The sequence below is a fragment of the Peromyscus eremicus genome, chromosome 4 (genome assembly GCF_949786415.1).
Source record: "Peromyscus eremicus chromosome 4, PerEre_H2_v1, whole genome shotgun sequence".
Taxonomy (NCBI): domain Eukaryota; kingdom Metazoa; phylum Chordata; class Mammalia; order Rodentia; family Cricetidae; genus Peromyscus; species Peromyscus eremicus.
Genome location: NC_081419.1, coordinates 954631 through 970125, shown reverse-complemented (window position 1 = coordinate 970125; position 15495 = coordinate 954631). Strand labels below are relative to the sequence as shown.

The following is a 15495-nucleotide window of genomic DNA, read 5'->3' as shown; positions in this document are numbered from 1 at the left end:
CCTCCCTTTGAACTCTTGTGGGGAGCTGAGGCTGAGTTGGAACGGTGGGCCAGTGAGGGGAGAAGTGAGAGTCGTGAAAGACCGCACCTGAGTTGCTCAGGGACAACCACGAACCTCCCCAGCCCCCATCACCAGCGTTCATATAGCAGGGACTGGTTTTCCCATTTGGAAAGGGAACTGGCCCCTAGAAAGCCAGACTGAAACCAGCCCCGCCTCCCTGGATTTTCATTCATTCTTTTAACAGCCATTCATTCCTCTGGTATTTGTTGAAGACCCACAAAATACTAGGTTGGGCCTGAAGGGGTTATGGCAGAGAGCCAGGCAGACAGATCCCGTGCTCAAGACCCAAGCAGTTCAACACCGGCATCTCTATCAGAGCGGTGAGTGCCAGGATAGGAAGGATGTGGAGTTGGGGGAGGGGCAGAGGAAGAGTGAAGGAACCTCTTGTCTCACTGTCTGTCAATCACAGAAGCCTTCATCTCAGACACACTGTCCAGGCTGGGAGTAAACCAGCTCTTAGCCGGAACAAGGAGCAGGAAGTGCTGTCCTGCAGCGGAAGCTGGAGGAGAAGCTGTATCTGAGACAAGGGAGTCTAGCATGTGCAAGGGCTGGGGTGTGCATCTAGGTATGGATATGGACAGCTTGGGATCTCTTTGAGTAGTTAAGCTTCCTCCAGGGACTGAGAGAACCTTGGAAAAGTCTTAAGCAGAAGAATGACAGAACCAGGTGTCTCAAGTTGGCTATTTCACTGTGAGCCGGAGAAATGGACCTCAGGCATCAGACAAGGAGCTTCCAGAAAGGGATGTGGGAGCTGGCAGTTGAGTAGGGGTGGAGTAGCCAGGCCTCACAGAGACGGGAAGCCCACAACCTCTCCTAGAGGAGGCCACTGAGGGTGCATTGGTCTTTTTTTTTTTTTTTTTTTTTTTGGTTTGTCTGAGACAAGGTTTCTCTATGTCACTTTGGTGCCTGTCCTGGATCTCACTCTGTAGACCAGGCTGGCCTCAAACTCACAGAGATCCACCTGGCTCCGCCTCCCGAGTGCTGGGATTAAAGGCGTGGGCCACTACTGCCCTGTGAGTGTATGGGTCCTTGAGCCTGCTACACCCCAAGGTCTAGGTACCAGGGGGAAGGGAAATAGGGGATAGCTTTCTGGCCCATCCAGCCACCTAAGGAACTGGAGTGGAACAGCATGGACAGAGCTCAGGGTCATTGTGCAGGTGAAACAAAAGGAACCAAACCCTGAAGAACACACACTGTGCGATCCACTATTAAGTTCTAATGAAGTCAGGCCCAGGCAGAAATCAGTAACAGTGGCTGCCCCTGGCAGGGAGCAGGGAGCAGCTTACCAGAAAGGGCATAAAGGAATGTTCTCTCCTGGAGCCCTGGGAGTGAACACTGAGGGTCACACAGGTGTGTGCACCTGCCAGAACCCTTTAGCCTATGGGATTAAACCCCGTGCACAGTGACAACTGGCAATAGAAGCTGATCGCAAATAAACCGAGAAAGAGCTGGCCTGAGAAGCTCAGACCACACACCCGTTGTTCCTTGGCTGGGGCCTGAGGGGTCCCTGCCAGACAGTTCCCCTAAGACATTTTGCAACAGGAGAAGGTGATTTCCTGAAGTCAGGCCAAGGAGCTGTTGTTAAAAGAGGGAATGAGAGCTTAAAGGCCAGACAACAGCTTTAGAATGGAGAGGGTTCTGTCTGCTAACTAAAGGAAAGAAACAATGTAACTAAGCAGAGAAGGCGGAGTAAACCCGTGAGTAACAAGGGCCGGTAGGCCGGTGAACCGTGAAGCTTATCTTCTGGTCCTTTGATTGAAGACAATTAGCTAAATTTTAAGTTTTCTCGCCTCCTGCACCCCTTGTGACCCAAATAGCAGCACCCTTGACATGTTCATTGTGGGACAAAGACCTGGATGGAAAATAACAAGAAGGTGGAGGATTTCATTTATAGGAACTTGCCCCCCCAAGCATTACCTCCAAGGGAAGAAATAAGACTTCATTGAGAGAATTCCTCAGAGAGAGAGAGAGACAGAGAGACAGAGACAGAGACAGAGAGACAGAGAGAGAGAGAGGGAGAGGGAGAGGGAGAGAGAGAGGCAAGTGCATACCACATGGTATGGTGCATCAGCTGTTGGACCTTCTCCATGTGTCACTGGACACAGGCTGCTGCTTGAAGCACTTAAGCCCTCCTTGTGGGCGCTGCTGCAGCTGCTGTCAGGGCTGCCGATGAAGTAAAGAAGTGGGCTCTTTTTCTTCCTGCCCTGGAGACCAAGAAGGCCTTCACTACCTTCTCCCCAGGCAGTGCCTTCCTCCTGGTCCATGGGGGCAGTTGTGGCCAAATTGCTCCTGCCTACCCTCAGCAGCCTGGCCTTCCTCCCCACCGTGAGCATCGCTGCCAAGAGGCAGTTTTACATGGAGGCCATGGTCTACCTCTTCACCATGTTCTTTGTGGCGGTAAGTAGGGACCTAGGAGGAAGACCTCCTGGGGAGGGCCACCACCCCTGTCCTGTGCCGGGTGACGGAGAGACATGATTTGGAAGAGAAAGGTGTGTGTGAGGGTGTCCTGGTGACTGGAAAGAGAGGGTTTGGAGTCTGTCTTCCTCTATGGACCTCAGTTTCTCCATCTGTGCCAGGAATTTGGGAGGGGGCAGTGGCTGACACATGTGACGAAAGCCAAGCCTGTGATGGCCCCATGTCAGTTAGCTAAGGACAACCTTTGCAGGTTGCTTCTTGTTGTGCTCCCCACACCCTCCTCGCTACCAACTTTGTCCCGGGAGTTGCCGAGCCGGGGAGGACAAGGGGGTGAGTGAGCAGGCCTAATGGACCCACTAGGTTCAGGGAAGGAAGAGGGCCTGGGTGGATCTGACTCCAGAATTCAGAACTACCGTCATTGAGAAGGACCAGCCTCCCTCTGAGTCCTTTCTTTCTCTTCCATTATGTGTCTGGCAGGCTGTCTGCCTCTGAGTTCCCTCTCCCATTCTGTTCCTAGGTAATGTCCTGGAGTGAGTCTTCTCTCTTTCAGGGCATGTCTGGCAAGGGCAGGCCTGTGTCAGGGCCTCTGCTCCTCCTCACCCCCGCTGTGTGTCCCTCCCTCTGCTTCGCTCACTAGTCCTGCGTCTAGTTTTTTCTCTGCCTGTCTCTCCCTTCTTTCTGTCTGTATCCAGCTCTTTTGATTTCTAGAATTACACCCCATGGAGTTCACCCTCGTCTTCTCACTGCTCTGTCTCTCGTTTCTTCTCCTGACCCTCTGCGTCTCTCTGGTTTTATCTACCTGTCCATCCAACTTGCTTCTGTCTGTCCATGTAATCTATCATCTATCTAATTATATGTTTCTCTACCATCTATTCACTTATCATTTGTCTTGGTCTAGTGTATCTATTCCTCATCTATCTGTCATCTGTCTAGCCAACCATCTCACACTGTCCATTCACCTACTCATCTCTCTTCCCTCTGTCTTAAAGGCTTCCTATCACTGTGCCCCTGAGTCCTTCTGAGTCCCCCTCACACTGGTCCTCGCTGCTGTCCTCTAACCAGGGGTCACACCATCACCCTCACTGCTCTATAACCTTTGTTTCTCCCTCATCACACCTATCCCTCAACAGTTTTATGGTGTGTGACCCACACATTGGTAGGATACATGCTCAGCGTTGGCAAGCAGCCTCTTAGTCTCCTTCTTAAGGCAGAGCCAAACCTTTGGAAAATAGTAACCTGTCCCTAGGCCCGCCTCTCCCCGCAGCAGGGTCTCTGTGGACAAGAGCATAGAGTATGTGAGGGTCCTCAGCTGGCTCTGAGTGAGTGAGGCCATGAGCACACATGTGCGTGCTCACATACTGCTCCATAGCCTGAGTAAGCCAGAGTCATTTCTAGCGGTGGGAGAAGCCACCAGTGCTCGTGGGCTGACAACAGTCGGGGAGGGGTTGGCACATGTCTACCTCCTGGTTGTGGTGGTCCCGTGGGTAACAGTGAGTTTCTCCAAGGAACTGGAAGCTTTAGGGCTCTGAGTTCACGTTAGGAGAGGAGGACATTGGGTCACTGACAGCCACAGGCAGCAACCGGGGTGGGGAGGGCCTCAGCATCACCCATGAGCCTAGGGTACTGATTTGCATTTGATAGAAGAGGAACCGGAGTCTCAGAGAAGCTGGGCCACCGATGTCACCATGCACAGCACTCTGAGATCCTGGGCTACCTATGGGGCTTTCCCACACTGTCATTTGCTCCTCGTGAAACCTAGCCAAGGTCAGAGCCAAGACGAGACCCCAAGGTCAGGGACAAAAGCCAGGTTCTTGTGCCCAAATAGCCCAGCAACTCACAGGCCCCAGTTAGGTCACCCCTGCCTGCCCTGGGCCTGGGCTGGCCTACAGCTGCCTCTGCACCAGCCTCAGAGACCCACCCTGCCCCACCTCACCCAGAGTGGCAGGGCCAGCTGTCTCCTGTGACAAATGTCCCCTGGCCTCAAAGCCACAGTCTGTGCCTCTTCTGCCTTCCACGTGACTCCTCCAGGACCCTCCATGGCAACCACCAGTTGTGTGGTGTGCTGATGTCGAATACAAGAATGACTCTTGGTGTCAGTTACCCAAGAGTGGGCCTGATTTATGCCAAAGAGCTCTGCTCTCCCTTGTTCTAGCTAATCTTATAGCCATGTAATCTAACAGCAGATTTTAATCTAAGAATCTTGGACAACCGCATCCTCTCCACATGCTGAACAGCACAGCAAACAGGCTAAAAAGAGTGGGGGATCTGAGTCTTAATCTTCTGCAGGAGTCTCACAAGGGAGACAGCTGTTTCTCTGGCCCTATTGACTCAACAGCATACAAAGCCACACGCAGATATTCTCAGCCTATACCCACATGTTGCTTTCAACATGTGTTTTTTTGGGGGGTGGAGGGGGACACATGTTTTCAATGCCTTCCTGATTTTAACACATGGTCTTAGCCCTGGTCACCACATCTCACACAAACATATAGTGTTCTGAGTCAGGGGCATAAAAAAGTCACAAAGGAGAAATAGAGACTACAGAACAATCAAAAGTTTATGCATGCATCTGAGCCTGTAGGACTCGGTTACACTAGAAATTCAAAGACTGATTGCACTGTTTTTCTCAGAGGTGAGTTAATTATGACCAGGGTGAGTACAGCGTTCTAGATGATCTCAAAGGACAATATTAACTTGGTTTCAGATTGGGTGAAAGTTTTATTTGTAAAGGCAAACTTTAAACAGCATTTCCCAGAAAAATCATTCCCACCGTGTGGAGCACCGTGCTATGGAGTTATCATGAAGGGTCCCCTTGCAAGCCCCACAGGACAGATGCTCTCACTCCAAGGGACGGAGGAGGCCCTGAGAGACCGGCCTCTTTCTTGGACCTCTCTGCCGGATCTGCTGGGCTAGCAGCAGGGTTGGAGCTCCTGCCACACCCACCTATGTCCTAGCCCAGCCCCAGTTGAGCCAAATCCACCTGCCTCTGGGGAGGAAGTGTACTCATCACTGCCTTGCCCTTGCCTCCTTGAGTAGGGAGGTGCCCCAGGGAAGTTCACAGTCAAACAGATCCCAAAAAAAACCTCAGGGCCTGGGGACAGTTCGATCTCCTGCTATAAAGCCTCCTCCTCTGGCCCTCACACACAGGCAAGTATTCTATGCTGGGATCTAGCCTAATGAGGCTCTTCCGCTCCTCGTGGGGAAGGTACTGATGCTTCAGAATCTCACAGTGAGTGAGTTTTACTCATCCACTCGGGCCTATACAACAAAAGGGAGCACAGATGTTACAGACGGTGGGCCCAGGTGGGGTTGAGTGATGTGGCTTTATTAAAAGGACTGGAAGAGCAGGAGCCCCTCCCAGAGCTGAGTCTCTTTCCTTCTCTGCTTGAGAGCCTTGATCTGGCCCCACCTGAAGCTTGTCCTCCCCGAAGCTAAAGAGTTAGAGCTCACACCTAGCTGGCAAAACTCCTCTTCGCCAACGTCCCTTTAAAAGGTGCAGTACCCAAAGCTCAGGGCAGCGTCAAAGCTCTGGGTGGGGCTGATCCAACACAGAAGCTGGACCACCCCCTCCCTTCCCCTGGATGCTCTCAGTTGACTGGCAGTCCACATGCAACTGTGATCAGCAGGAGGTCTCTAAGCTTCTAAGTCAGGCCCCACGTGTTTGACTGACACATCCATCAGGCAGGGTCCTGGCCCCCTATGGTGCCCCTGCTGCCTCCAGACAGGGCTGTTTTCCAGCTTGCCTGCTCCCTCCTGCTGAGCTGGGTTTACCAAGAGCCGATTGTGCTGGCTCCCAGGCTTGTTTGTGCCAGTTTTACTTGTCAAAATAATTATGTCATGTAATTAAATATTACTTAAAATGATGAAATGTGAAGCAAAAGGAGAGAGAGTTGTTTTCCGTAAGAAATAAGTTGACTGCTTGGAAATATTTCATATAGGGCCTTTTGCTTAAATGTAAATCTGTTCAGTCAGGAACATGCCTGCTGGAGTATGGGGAGAGGTGTAGAAAAGAGGGTGGCAGGATCAGCCCCTGTGTGGAGGAGTCTGAAGTCTTCCTCCTTTGTGAAGAGCAGGGGGTCCAGGATAAAAGACTCACAACCAAAGATTGACGCGGGAACATGTGTGCCCTTGCAATCAGCCCAGGGGCAAAGGGTGTGTGTGAGTGGTACTTTAGGGTCCCCTTCTCAACAGGCTTCATCTGAGTGACTGCCAGCCTTGGGCCAGTGATAAGAGAGTCTGAAAGTGATATTTACTTCCAGTCCTGATGGACTCACCTGTTTAATCTCCGCAAGACCTTGTCAGGGGGAGTATCCAATTGTGTGCCCTGATAACATGGGGAAACTGACGCACAAAGCCATCAAGGACTCATGCTAGTGAGGGGCCTGTGGCTTGGGACCAGTTCTCACCCATCACCGATGCCCACGGCCCGCTGACCTCATGTGTTTCCCCACAGTTCTCCCATGCCTGCGATGGGCCTGGCTTGTCCATGCTGTGTTTCATGCGCCGTGACATCCTGGAGTACTTCAGCATCTATGGGACAGCCCTGAGCATGTGGGTCTCACTAATGGGTGAGTGGCTATCTCTGCCAGTGGGGAGGGGAGCCATTCCCCAACACCAGCCAGCACCCAGCCCATCTCTGAGATCCTCTCCCTCCTTTCTGCTTTGCAGAGCCAGCGGCTTAATCTACTAAAAGAAACACGCACATTTCTTAGATGACTGCACTCTGACTTTTCACATCCTTAAATGATTCCTGTAATAAGCACTTGTGACATTTAAAGAGCAAAGGCACACAAAGGAGAGGACAAAAGTGTTCCCACACTCAGCCCTACAGAGACCACCATTGCCCTCAGGTCAGGGACTTAGCCTCCTAGAACATACTCCAGGCTCAAGGGAACATTCGCTCTTATGGGTCATCCTCAGCTCTGGGTTTTAGGAAGGTAGGCCATTCAAAATCCTCGCTTTGGGCCTGGAGTACAGCTCAGTAGTCCAGCACTGGCCTGGTAAGCAATAGGTTCCATCCATTGGTTCCATCTCCAGCACTGTGAAAATTTGAAAGAGAAAGAAGGAAGGAAGGAAGGTGTCTTAGTTAGTTTCTATGGCTGTTGAAAAGACACCATGACCACAGCAACTCTTTTTTTTAAAAAAAGATTTATTTATTTATTATGTATACAGTGTTCTGTTTGCATGTATACCTGCAGGCCAGAAGAGGGAGCCAGATCTCATTACAGATGGTTTTAAGCCACCATATGGGTGCTGGGAATTGAACTCAGGACATCTGGAAGAACAGCCAGTGTTCTTAACCTCTGAGCCATCTCTCCAGCCCCCCTCATAGCAACTCTTATAAAGGAAAACAGTTAATTGGGGTGGCTTACAGTTTCAGAAGTTTAGTCCATTATAATCATGGTGGGAAGCATGGCAGCATGCAGGCAGACATGGTGCAGAAGGAGCTGAGAGTTCTACATCTGGATCTGCAGGCAGCGGGAAGAGAATGAGACACACTAGGCCTGGCTTGAGCATCTGAGACTTCAAAGCCCACCCCCAGTGACATACTTCCTCCAACAAGACCACACTCACTCCAACAAGGCCACACCTCCTAATAGTGCCACTCCCTGTGAAACTGTGGGGAACGTTTTCTTTCAAAGCACCACAGAAGGGATGGTCAAAGCACCACAGAAGGGATGGGGGTAGTAAGAAAGCAGGAAAGATGAAGGAAAGAAGAAAAGAAAGGAAGGAAGGAAGGGAGGAAGGAAGGAAGGAAGGGACAGGGAAAGAAAATAAAGAAAAGGGAGAAACCAAATCAACTCAACCTTGTTTCTCAGGGATGTTGTCACAGGTAGGCCATGTTACCTGAGGGTCCCTCCTGAGACTCAGCCCTATGCACCACTCACCCGCTCACATATCTCTAGTCTTAATACTTTCATCCGAGGATTCCCAGGAAATACTGATCACTCAATCTATCATTTAATTACAGCCACACTGATCCAGGGAAGCAGCATCCCCTGTTTCCTCCAAATAACCAAAATTCAGACCCTGTGGGGACCAAGTTGGACCTTCGGGTCCTACAGACTGAGAGGACATCCCAATGGGTTCCCAAGGGTGGGGGCACAGCCAAGGGGAGGGAAGCAACTCACCATTCTTGCGCCTCTCTTCAGCACTGGCTGATTTTGATGAACCCCAGAGGTCAACCTTCACGATGCTCGGTGTGCTTACCATCGCTGTTCGGACTTTCCATGACCGCTGGGGCTACGGGGTGTACTCGGGCCCCATAGGTACAGCCATCCTCATCATTGCTATGAAGTGGGTGAGTACTGTGTGTACCTCAGCTGACAGGGCCCAGGGAATCTGCAGCTCTCCCCTGACCTTGGTTCCCCTATATGGGGATCCTATACCTCCTACCCTTATATGCAGGCAAACTAACATAAGAATTGAGCCAAAACTCCTAGAATCCTTAGAAATGGTGACTCATGCTTGAACCCTATCCGCTGCTGGCTCATCAGTAATGACTGGTCCTGGGTAAAGCCAAAACTCCTTTTTCTTCTGCTGTGTGTCCAAATACTCATAAAGAATGCTTCTAAACACAGGCACATACACGGCTTTTAACGTACCCAGAGATGAGGAGACCACTCATCATCATGACCATCACTGTCATTATGTTCATCAACATCATTATCCCCATCATTATCATTCTGAGAGACAATGGCCGCTTGCAGCACCAGTTTGGAGAGCAGCTAGGTTAATCTGGAGAGCCTGCCTGAAGGAAGCAAGCTTTGGATATAGTTCTCGAGAGGAAGGAAGGTTTGAGGTGTGGGTGAAGCAGAGATTTCAGTAGGACTACCCCAGAGGAGGGCCTGGTACCTGACACTTACTCTGCCCCCTACAGTCCCAAGGCCCTCCTGGCTGCAAGGTCCAGAGCCCACCTAAGCTAGCCTATATGAACAAGGGTCCCGATAGCAGACTAGGCCCAGGGATGTCTCCTGGACCCCTCTCAGAGCAGTCGGGCCCAAAACACAGACCTGGAAGACCGGCAGACTTCAGCCAAGCAGGTGGCAGCCCAGGCCCCAAGTTCACACCACTCCTCTGCATTTTGCATGCAGCACCACTTTGGATCTTGGGGTTCCCCTGAGTAGAACCTCAGCATTGCAGAGCAGGCCAGGCAGTGCTTTGCGGGGAGGGGGTGTGTGTGGGGGGGGGAAGAGGCTCTGATCCATCCACAGCAAAGGGAGGACAGGTAAAAGCAGACAGGAAGCTTCCAAGCACCTCCTACTCCTGTGGGCTCCGAGGAACCCAAGCTTATTCTACTTTTTAATTAAGGGTGAAGCTAAGGTGCCCAGGGGTCAGCAGGCAAACCTGCAGCCCCAGTAGGCAGTGGCTGCTGGACTTGGCTGTTCAGGGGGCAATGACGAGATTCTGTCTCACTCTAATTGGGGTGAAGCTGGCCCTGGCTGACCCTGAAGACCGGAGCCTCTTTGTGGCAGAGGTGCTGGGGGTTCTGCACGGTTAATTAGCAAGCTGGAATGCGTAAACATGAAGGCTCCTTCTGATGCTGCTTCCTCATCCTGCCCATCATGGCCCCTTTGCTGCCCTTGGCTGGATCTGGATCTGACTGAATCTTTTTTTTTTTTTAAGACAGTGTCTCACTTTGTATCTCTGGCTGACCTCCAACTCACAGAGCTCCTCCTGCCTCTGCCTCCTGTGTGCTGGGATTAAAGTCCAGCACTCCCATACTGACTGGATTTTAATTAACCAGGATAGCATACATGTATTAGTATCCCTCAGTAAATGCCAGGCTTCCCAGGTCTCTGGAGGGAATGGGAGTGAGAGAGACTGCAGCCACCCACATCTGGGGCACAGATCCCATCTCCTAGACCACTAAATATGCAGGTGGTTTGGACTTGCTTTTAGAATGGGAATAGCATTCTTTCCCACGTCTCACCCTTTGGGGGAAGAAGTATGGAAACAACACTTGGAGAGCAGAAACTGAGTTAAATGGAAAATAGGGGTTCCTAGGACAAAGAAGACCCATGGGTGACCCTGGATATTCTTCTCCTCTCTGGGACCCCAGAGTGACAATTGTGAGATTGACCACATGAAGGCTTCCCAGGCCACCAGCACCTGCACCCAGGCTAATTAGCTGTACCCACAGCACTGACACCATTCACCAGGTCCTCAACTCCTGTTAATAATGGCAAGTTTTAGGAGACTGGAAACAGCACCTTATCACCACTCATTTGGTGGTAAAGCCAGCTCTGACCAGCTGTTGATGGCCTTTGTGTTTCGTGCAGTGAGGGCTGCTGTCCCATGCCCACAGTGTGCATCTGACAGTGGTATGTATAATGGTCTACCCCACTGAAGCCTGAACCATCCTGAGTCTAAAATACCTCTGGGACCCAAGGGTCTGCTTTCCACTGAGGAACCATAGGTATCTCATCTCTTCTATGTCATACCTCATCTTACCAAGCTTGTAACACATCAGGGCCTGAGAAATCAAGGTTAATGGAAAAGGACCACTTGGCTGGTAAAGCTGATCGTATTAGTCTGTATGCCACTGAAGTCCCACAGACCACCACACAAACCGCCTGGAGAGGAGTGCAGGGCTCATAGGTCCCAAATAAGCTGATATCCTTTCACTGTTAACAATCTCCGTGGGCATGCCCTCTATCTAGTTGGGAGATAGGAGTGTATCAGTGACCTTGCTACTTCCCAGAGAGGCAGCAAGGGCAGTGGGGACCCAGGGAAAATTGGCCCAGAGATTCCTAACCTTATCACTCAGGCAAAGATCTCTGCCAGTTTTGCTTCGGGGGGCCCAGTGCTTGCAGAACTGACAGAGGTGCTCGGGCATGCAGAGGAAGGGGGTGGGGCACTTCTCCTACCTGAAGATGGTAGGGTGGTAGGGGATGGCAGTGGGATCATGCCCAGACAACTCAGGAAGGGGCCCTTCCCTGTACTGCACCCCAAAAACCTTAATGTTCCCACCTTGCCCCCACAGCTGAAGAAGATGAAGGAGAAGAAGGGTCTGTACCCTGACAAGAGCATCTACACTCAGCAGATAGGCCCCGGCCTCTGCTTTGGGGCACTGGCCCTGATGCTTCGCTTCTTCTTTGAGGTATCAGGCCTGTGGGGTGGGGATTGAGCCCTTCAGAGCCCTCTGGAAATGGCTTGACTTAGCAGACAGGATAGCAGGCTGTTTTCACAGGGTCATGCATTCTGTTGTGGTGGGACTTGAAGTTGGTACTCTCCACCCCAGTGTGCCAACACCACAGCCTGCATGGACCTGAGGGTCACAGGGAGTCAATCAGGCTGACTTCAGCAAGCTTGATGCATATCCTGGAAGAGGCCAGGGGCTGATGCCCAGAACCCAGAGGACAGGGAACAGAGGAAGGCAGAAAGCCTTTCTGCCATATTCTCAGAGTGGGATGGCCGGCAGAGGCACCAGATGGCTAGAAGGGCTTAGTCCAGGGGAGGGGCTGAGGCTCCTGACTGACTCACTCTCCTCCACAGGAATGGGATTACACCTATGTCCACAGCTTCTACCACTGTGCCCTGGCCATGTCCTTCGTCCTGCTGCTGCCCAAGGTCAACAAGAAGGCTGGGAACACGGGGCCCCCCGCCAAGCTGACCTTCTCCACCCTCTGCTGCGCTTGTGTCTGACCACAGCCCCTGTTCTAGGTCCCTGCCCCCCTGTCTGGCAGCCCCACCACCTCTCCCAAGACACCTTCTATGCTTCCCAAGTGGTGTGTCAATGAGAAATGGTCTCTTCTGCACCCCGAGAGACCAGCAGACCTGCTACACTCTGCTAAACGATGCTTAGGGACCTACTAACTTCACATTTACCAGTTGCAGAAGAAAAAAAAAAGTATTTTCTCCTCTAAGACTTCATAACCATAGGTGTGCCTGGCAGAGCTCTAGACCAGTAGATACTGGCCACAAGTCCCAGCCCAGCAGTATACACAACAGGGGTGATCTAGTTCCCAAGTCCTGCCTGCCTGGATTGTCTACTTTCTCTAGAAAACTGGTATTGCCACTTCTACCCAGGCTCTGAAAGTCCCCCCTCCCCCATTTAGGAAGCTGGAGCCAGTGAAACCAGCTTTGGACCCAAGCTTGCATGCCCCTGTCTGGGCCCCATCCCTTTAGCCAGGTCTTAGATCAAGCCATTCAGAGTAAACTCCTGATTGGCCACTAGTCATTAGCCTCCAAGAACACCTTATATACATCCGGTTCCTAGAAAAAGTCTCTGCGCTGAGTGTTACAGTTCCGGTCTTGGGGGAATGCCTGAGTTCAGGATCAGCAGCTGGCCTAAGTCCAGGTGCTGGTAGACACAGAGCTAAATCTGCTGCTGGCCTGGGTACCCGGGCTGGAGGCGGGGTAGACTGCAGGTCTTCAGTTTACTCTACACTGGCCTGAAGCGCACTCTGGGGCCCTGAAGAAAAGGCGAGTACAGGCAACACCCCTGGGCCAGGCCTTGCTGGGATTGCGCCATACTGTGAGCAGTCCTATCTATAACAGACTGGGGGTCAGGGCATGGCAGGGCATGGCAGCCATCACAGCAGCCTTCAGACATCACCTCACAAGCCAGCATCTCCCCAACACCCCAAGCCATCCCCTTTCCTGGTGACCCAAGGCCCAGCTGTCAGCAGGAAGTTACCTACACCTGTCTGGGACTTATTAATGTCTCCAGATGGTGCCACTTCAAGGCAGCAGCTACTCACATCCGGTCCCCACCCACTAGGCAGCTGGCAATCTCTCCTAAGTCATCTCCTGTACCTCCTAAGGAAGCCAGCTCCACCGCTTGGCTTGAGTGTTCCTCTCTTCCCAGCTTATCCCTCAGCCTAGCCTTCTGGGTGCCTACCCCTGTCAGCACCCACAACTCCGTATCTCGGCCATCTCTACCTGTCCCTTGCCTGCCCTCATATCCCCAGCTCCTGGTGGTAGACAGAGGTTACCCACAGGCCTTACCCCATCTCTGGCCCCAGAGATTCTTAATGATAGAGCAGCCCAGGATGCCACAGGGCACCTCAGAATGTTCAAATCCGGCTCCTAGGGACTAGGCCTCATTTATCAGGTGAGGAAGCCAAGACACATAGTCTGGGCTCTGAGGCTCCTCAGAAAAGGAGCAGAGGGCTGAAGAGGTGGCTCAGTGGCTGAGAGCACTTGCTGCTCTTCCAGAGGACCCAGGTTCAGTTCCCAGAACCCACCCAGCAGCTCACCACCGTCTGTAACTGCAGTTCTAGAGGATATGATCACCATAAGATCCCCCTTCTGGCCTCCAAGGGACAAGGCACACATGTGGTGCACACACGTACTTGGAAGTAAACACCCGAACACAAAATGTAAAAATAAATAAATCTAAATAACAAATAAAGGAAAAAACTCAGAGGGGGAAGAACAGGAACAGAGTAGGACAAGGGCCCTGAGGTATGGAGGCCTCACTCACCTCACTGCTGTACCCTCCTCTGGCCGCCAGTCACACACCACACAGGCCACTGTAAACACACACCTGCACGTGACATACACATATGTACCTTAAGCACATATCACATGCGCTCACACACCAGGGAGACACAGGGTGTCCTAGAGCCCAGTCTTCCTTTGGGTCACCTCCTACTTCCATAGGAATAACTGCTGAGTCAGAGCTGCTCACCCCAAGTGAGAGGTGGAGATGAAACGTGCCAGGACCCCTCTGCAAGCAGGTGACTGCAGGGTGTCCCCAGCGCATCATGTCTCTGTCTTATCCCAACCCCGAGCAAGCAACCCTGCCCGCCTCCAGCTCGGCAGCCACTTTTGGAAAATTTGGAGGCAACAAGATGTCCTTGAGCAGGGAAGGCCACGGACGGCCCAGCCAAAGGGCCATACCGACAGGCTCTCCCTGGTGGTGCTGCTGATTTATGAGAGTCTTCTGGGCACCGGGCCAAGTCTGTAAGTCACGGAAGATTAGGAGGCGCACTCAAGCCCTCAGCCCGGCCGCTGCAGCCCGTGCCTGGCCTATAGGGCTCCGGATGTAGCCTTACTCTCCAAGCATCTCAGCTCCCATGGCTGCTTGTAGGGGCCCTGGGTACAATCCTGAGCCCAGTTTGCAGATGAGAACACTGAGGACCATGGATGCTAGTAACACAGGACAGTGACTGAAGACCTGGCAATGACACCTAGGGCTTTCCTCAGTCACTCCCCCTGGGGCCTCTTCCAAGGTCTACACTGACATCTTAGGGCAGGAGGGGAAGACAGGAAGAGATGAGCCACCGTGCTCCCCAGTGGCCACTGGCACTTCAAAACTAGTGAGAAAGGACCAGACCTTAGATGTCAATGACTCTGAACCCTGCTGCTGTCCAGCTCAGGGTCTCTGTGTCCCTGGAATTTGGGAATCATGGCATGTGGAGCCAAAGAGGGCTTCCAAGGTCATCCAGCCACTCAAGACTCTAGACAGAACTGCTTCTCCTCTCTCGCATGATGGGGAGACCCCAAAGCATGCAACCTGATACCCCTATCTGTAGAGTGCTGAGAAAAGCTCCGTTAGGTGCTCCTAGGAGCTGAAGAGCCACACTGCCTGAGGGAACCTGCTGTATGGATGTAGGGTCCCCTCTTGGGGCAGCTGATCGTGTGCACGGTGGTTGTTGGTAAGCTGAGTCTAGCCGTGAGTGGACTGCAGACGCCAGGGTGCAGCTGAACTCCAGGTACATGGTAGAGACTTAGACCACACACACACACACACACACACACACACACACACACACACGGGGGGGGGGGGGGGGAGAGAGAGTCAAGGACGTGATACGGGACCCTCTGTCTCAGTGATAATAGAGACGAAAGCACAGACTGAACAGGCCAAGCTCTAACGGGGGGGCATCCAGATGGAGGCGTCGGGCAGCCAACTCTGAGAGACATCAAGCCGGCCCCTGACAAAGGAAAAGTTCTTGTTTATGTGCGAGGGTGGGCTAATGTGGACAAGGGGCAGATCCTGGGCATGGCATGAGGAAGGGCATCCAGCTTAACTGGTCAGCTGAAGCACCGGGTCCGCAATGAACACTC

At 52.3% G+C, this 15495-nt stretch overlaps 1 protein-coding gene across 2 annotated transcripts; it reads left to right on the top strand.

Moving 5' to 3' along the window:
* The first annotated feature begins 2322 nt into the window (after positions 1 to 2322).
* Mymk (myomaker, myoblast fusion factor) lies at positions 2323 to 12123 on the top strand. Of its 2 annotated transcripts, none has more exons than XM_059258994.1 (5): positions 2323 to 2457; positions 6929 to 7043; positions 8628 to 8776; positions 11462 to 11578; positions 11974 to 12123. In XM_059258994.1, the coding sequence occupies exons 1-5, from the start codon at positions 2323 to 2325 to the stop codon at positions 12121 to 12123; spliced, it is 666 nt and encodes a 221-aa protein (XP_059114977.1). The 2 variants fall into 2 exon arrangements, with proteins under 2 accessions (XP_059114977.1, XP_059114978.1); XM_059258995.1 differs by lacking the exon at positions 2323 to 2457 and adding an exon at positions 6466 to 6477.
* The last annotated feature ends 3372 nt before the right edge of the window (positions 12124 to 15495 follow it).

Coding starts and splice junctions, on each gene's coding strand:
- Mymk (XM_059258994.1), top strand. CDS start 2,323: ATGGGGGCAGTTGTGGCCAAATTGCTCCTGCCTACCCTCAGCAGCCTG. Junction 7,044..8,627: donor CATGTGGGTCTCACTAATGG/GTGAGTGGCTAT, acceptor GCCTCTCTTCAG/CACTGGCTGATTTTGATGAA. Junction 8,777..11,461: donor TCATCATTGCTATGAAGTGG/GTGAGTACTGTG, acceptor TTGCCCCCACAG/CTGAAGAAGATGAAGGAGAA.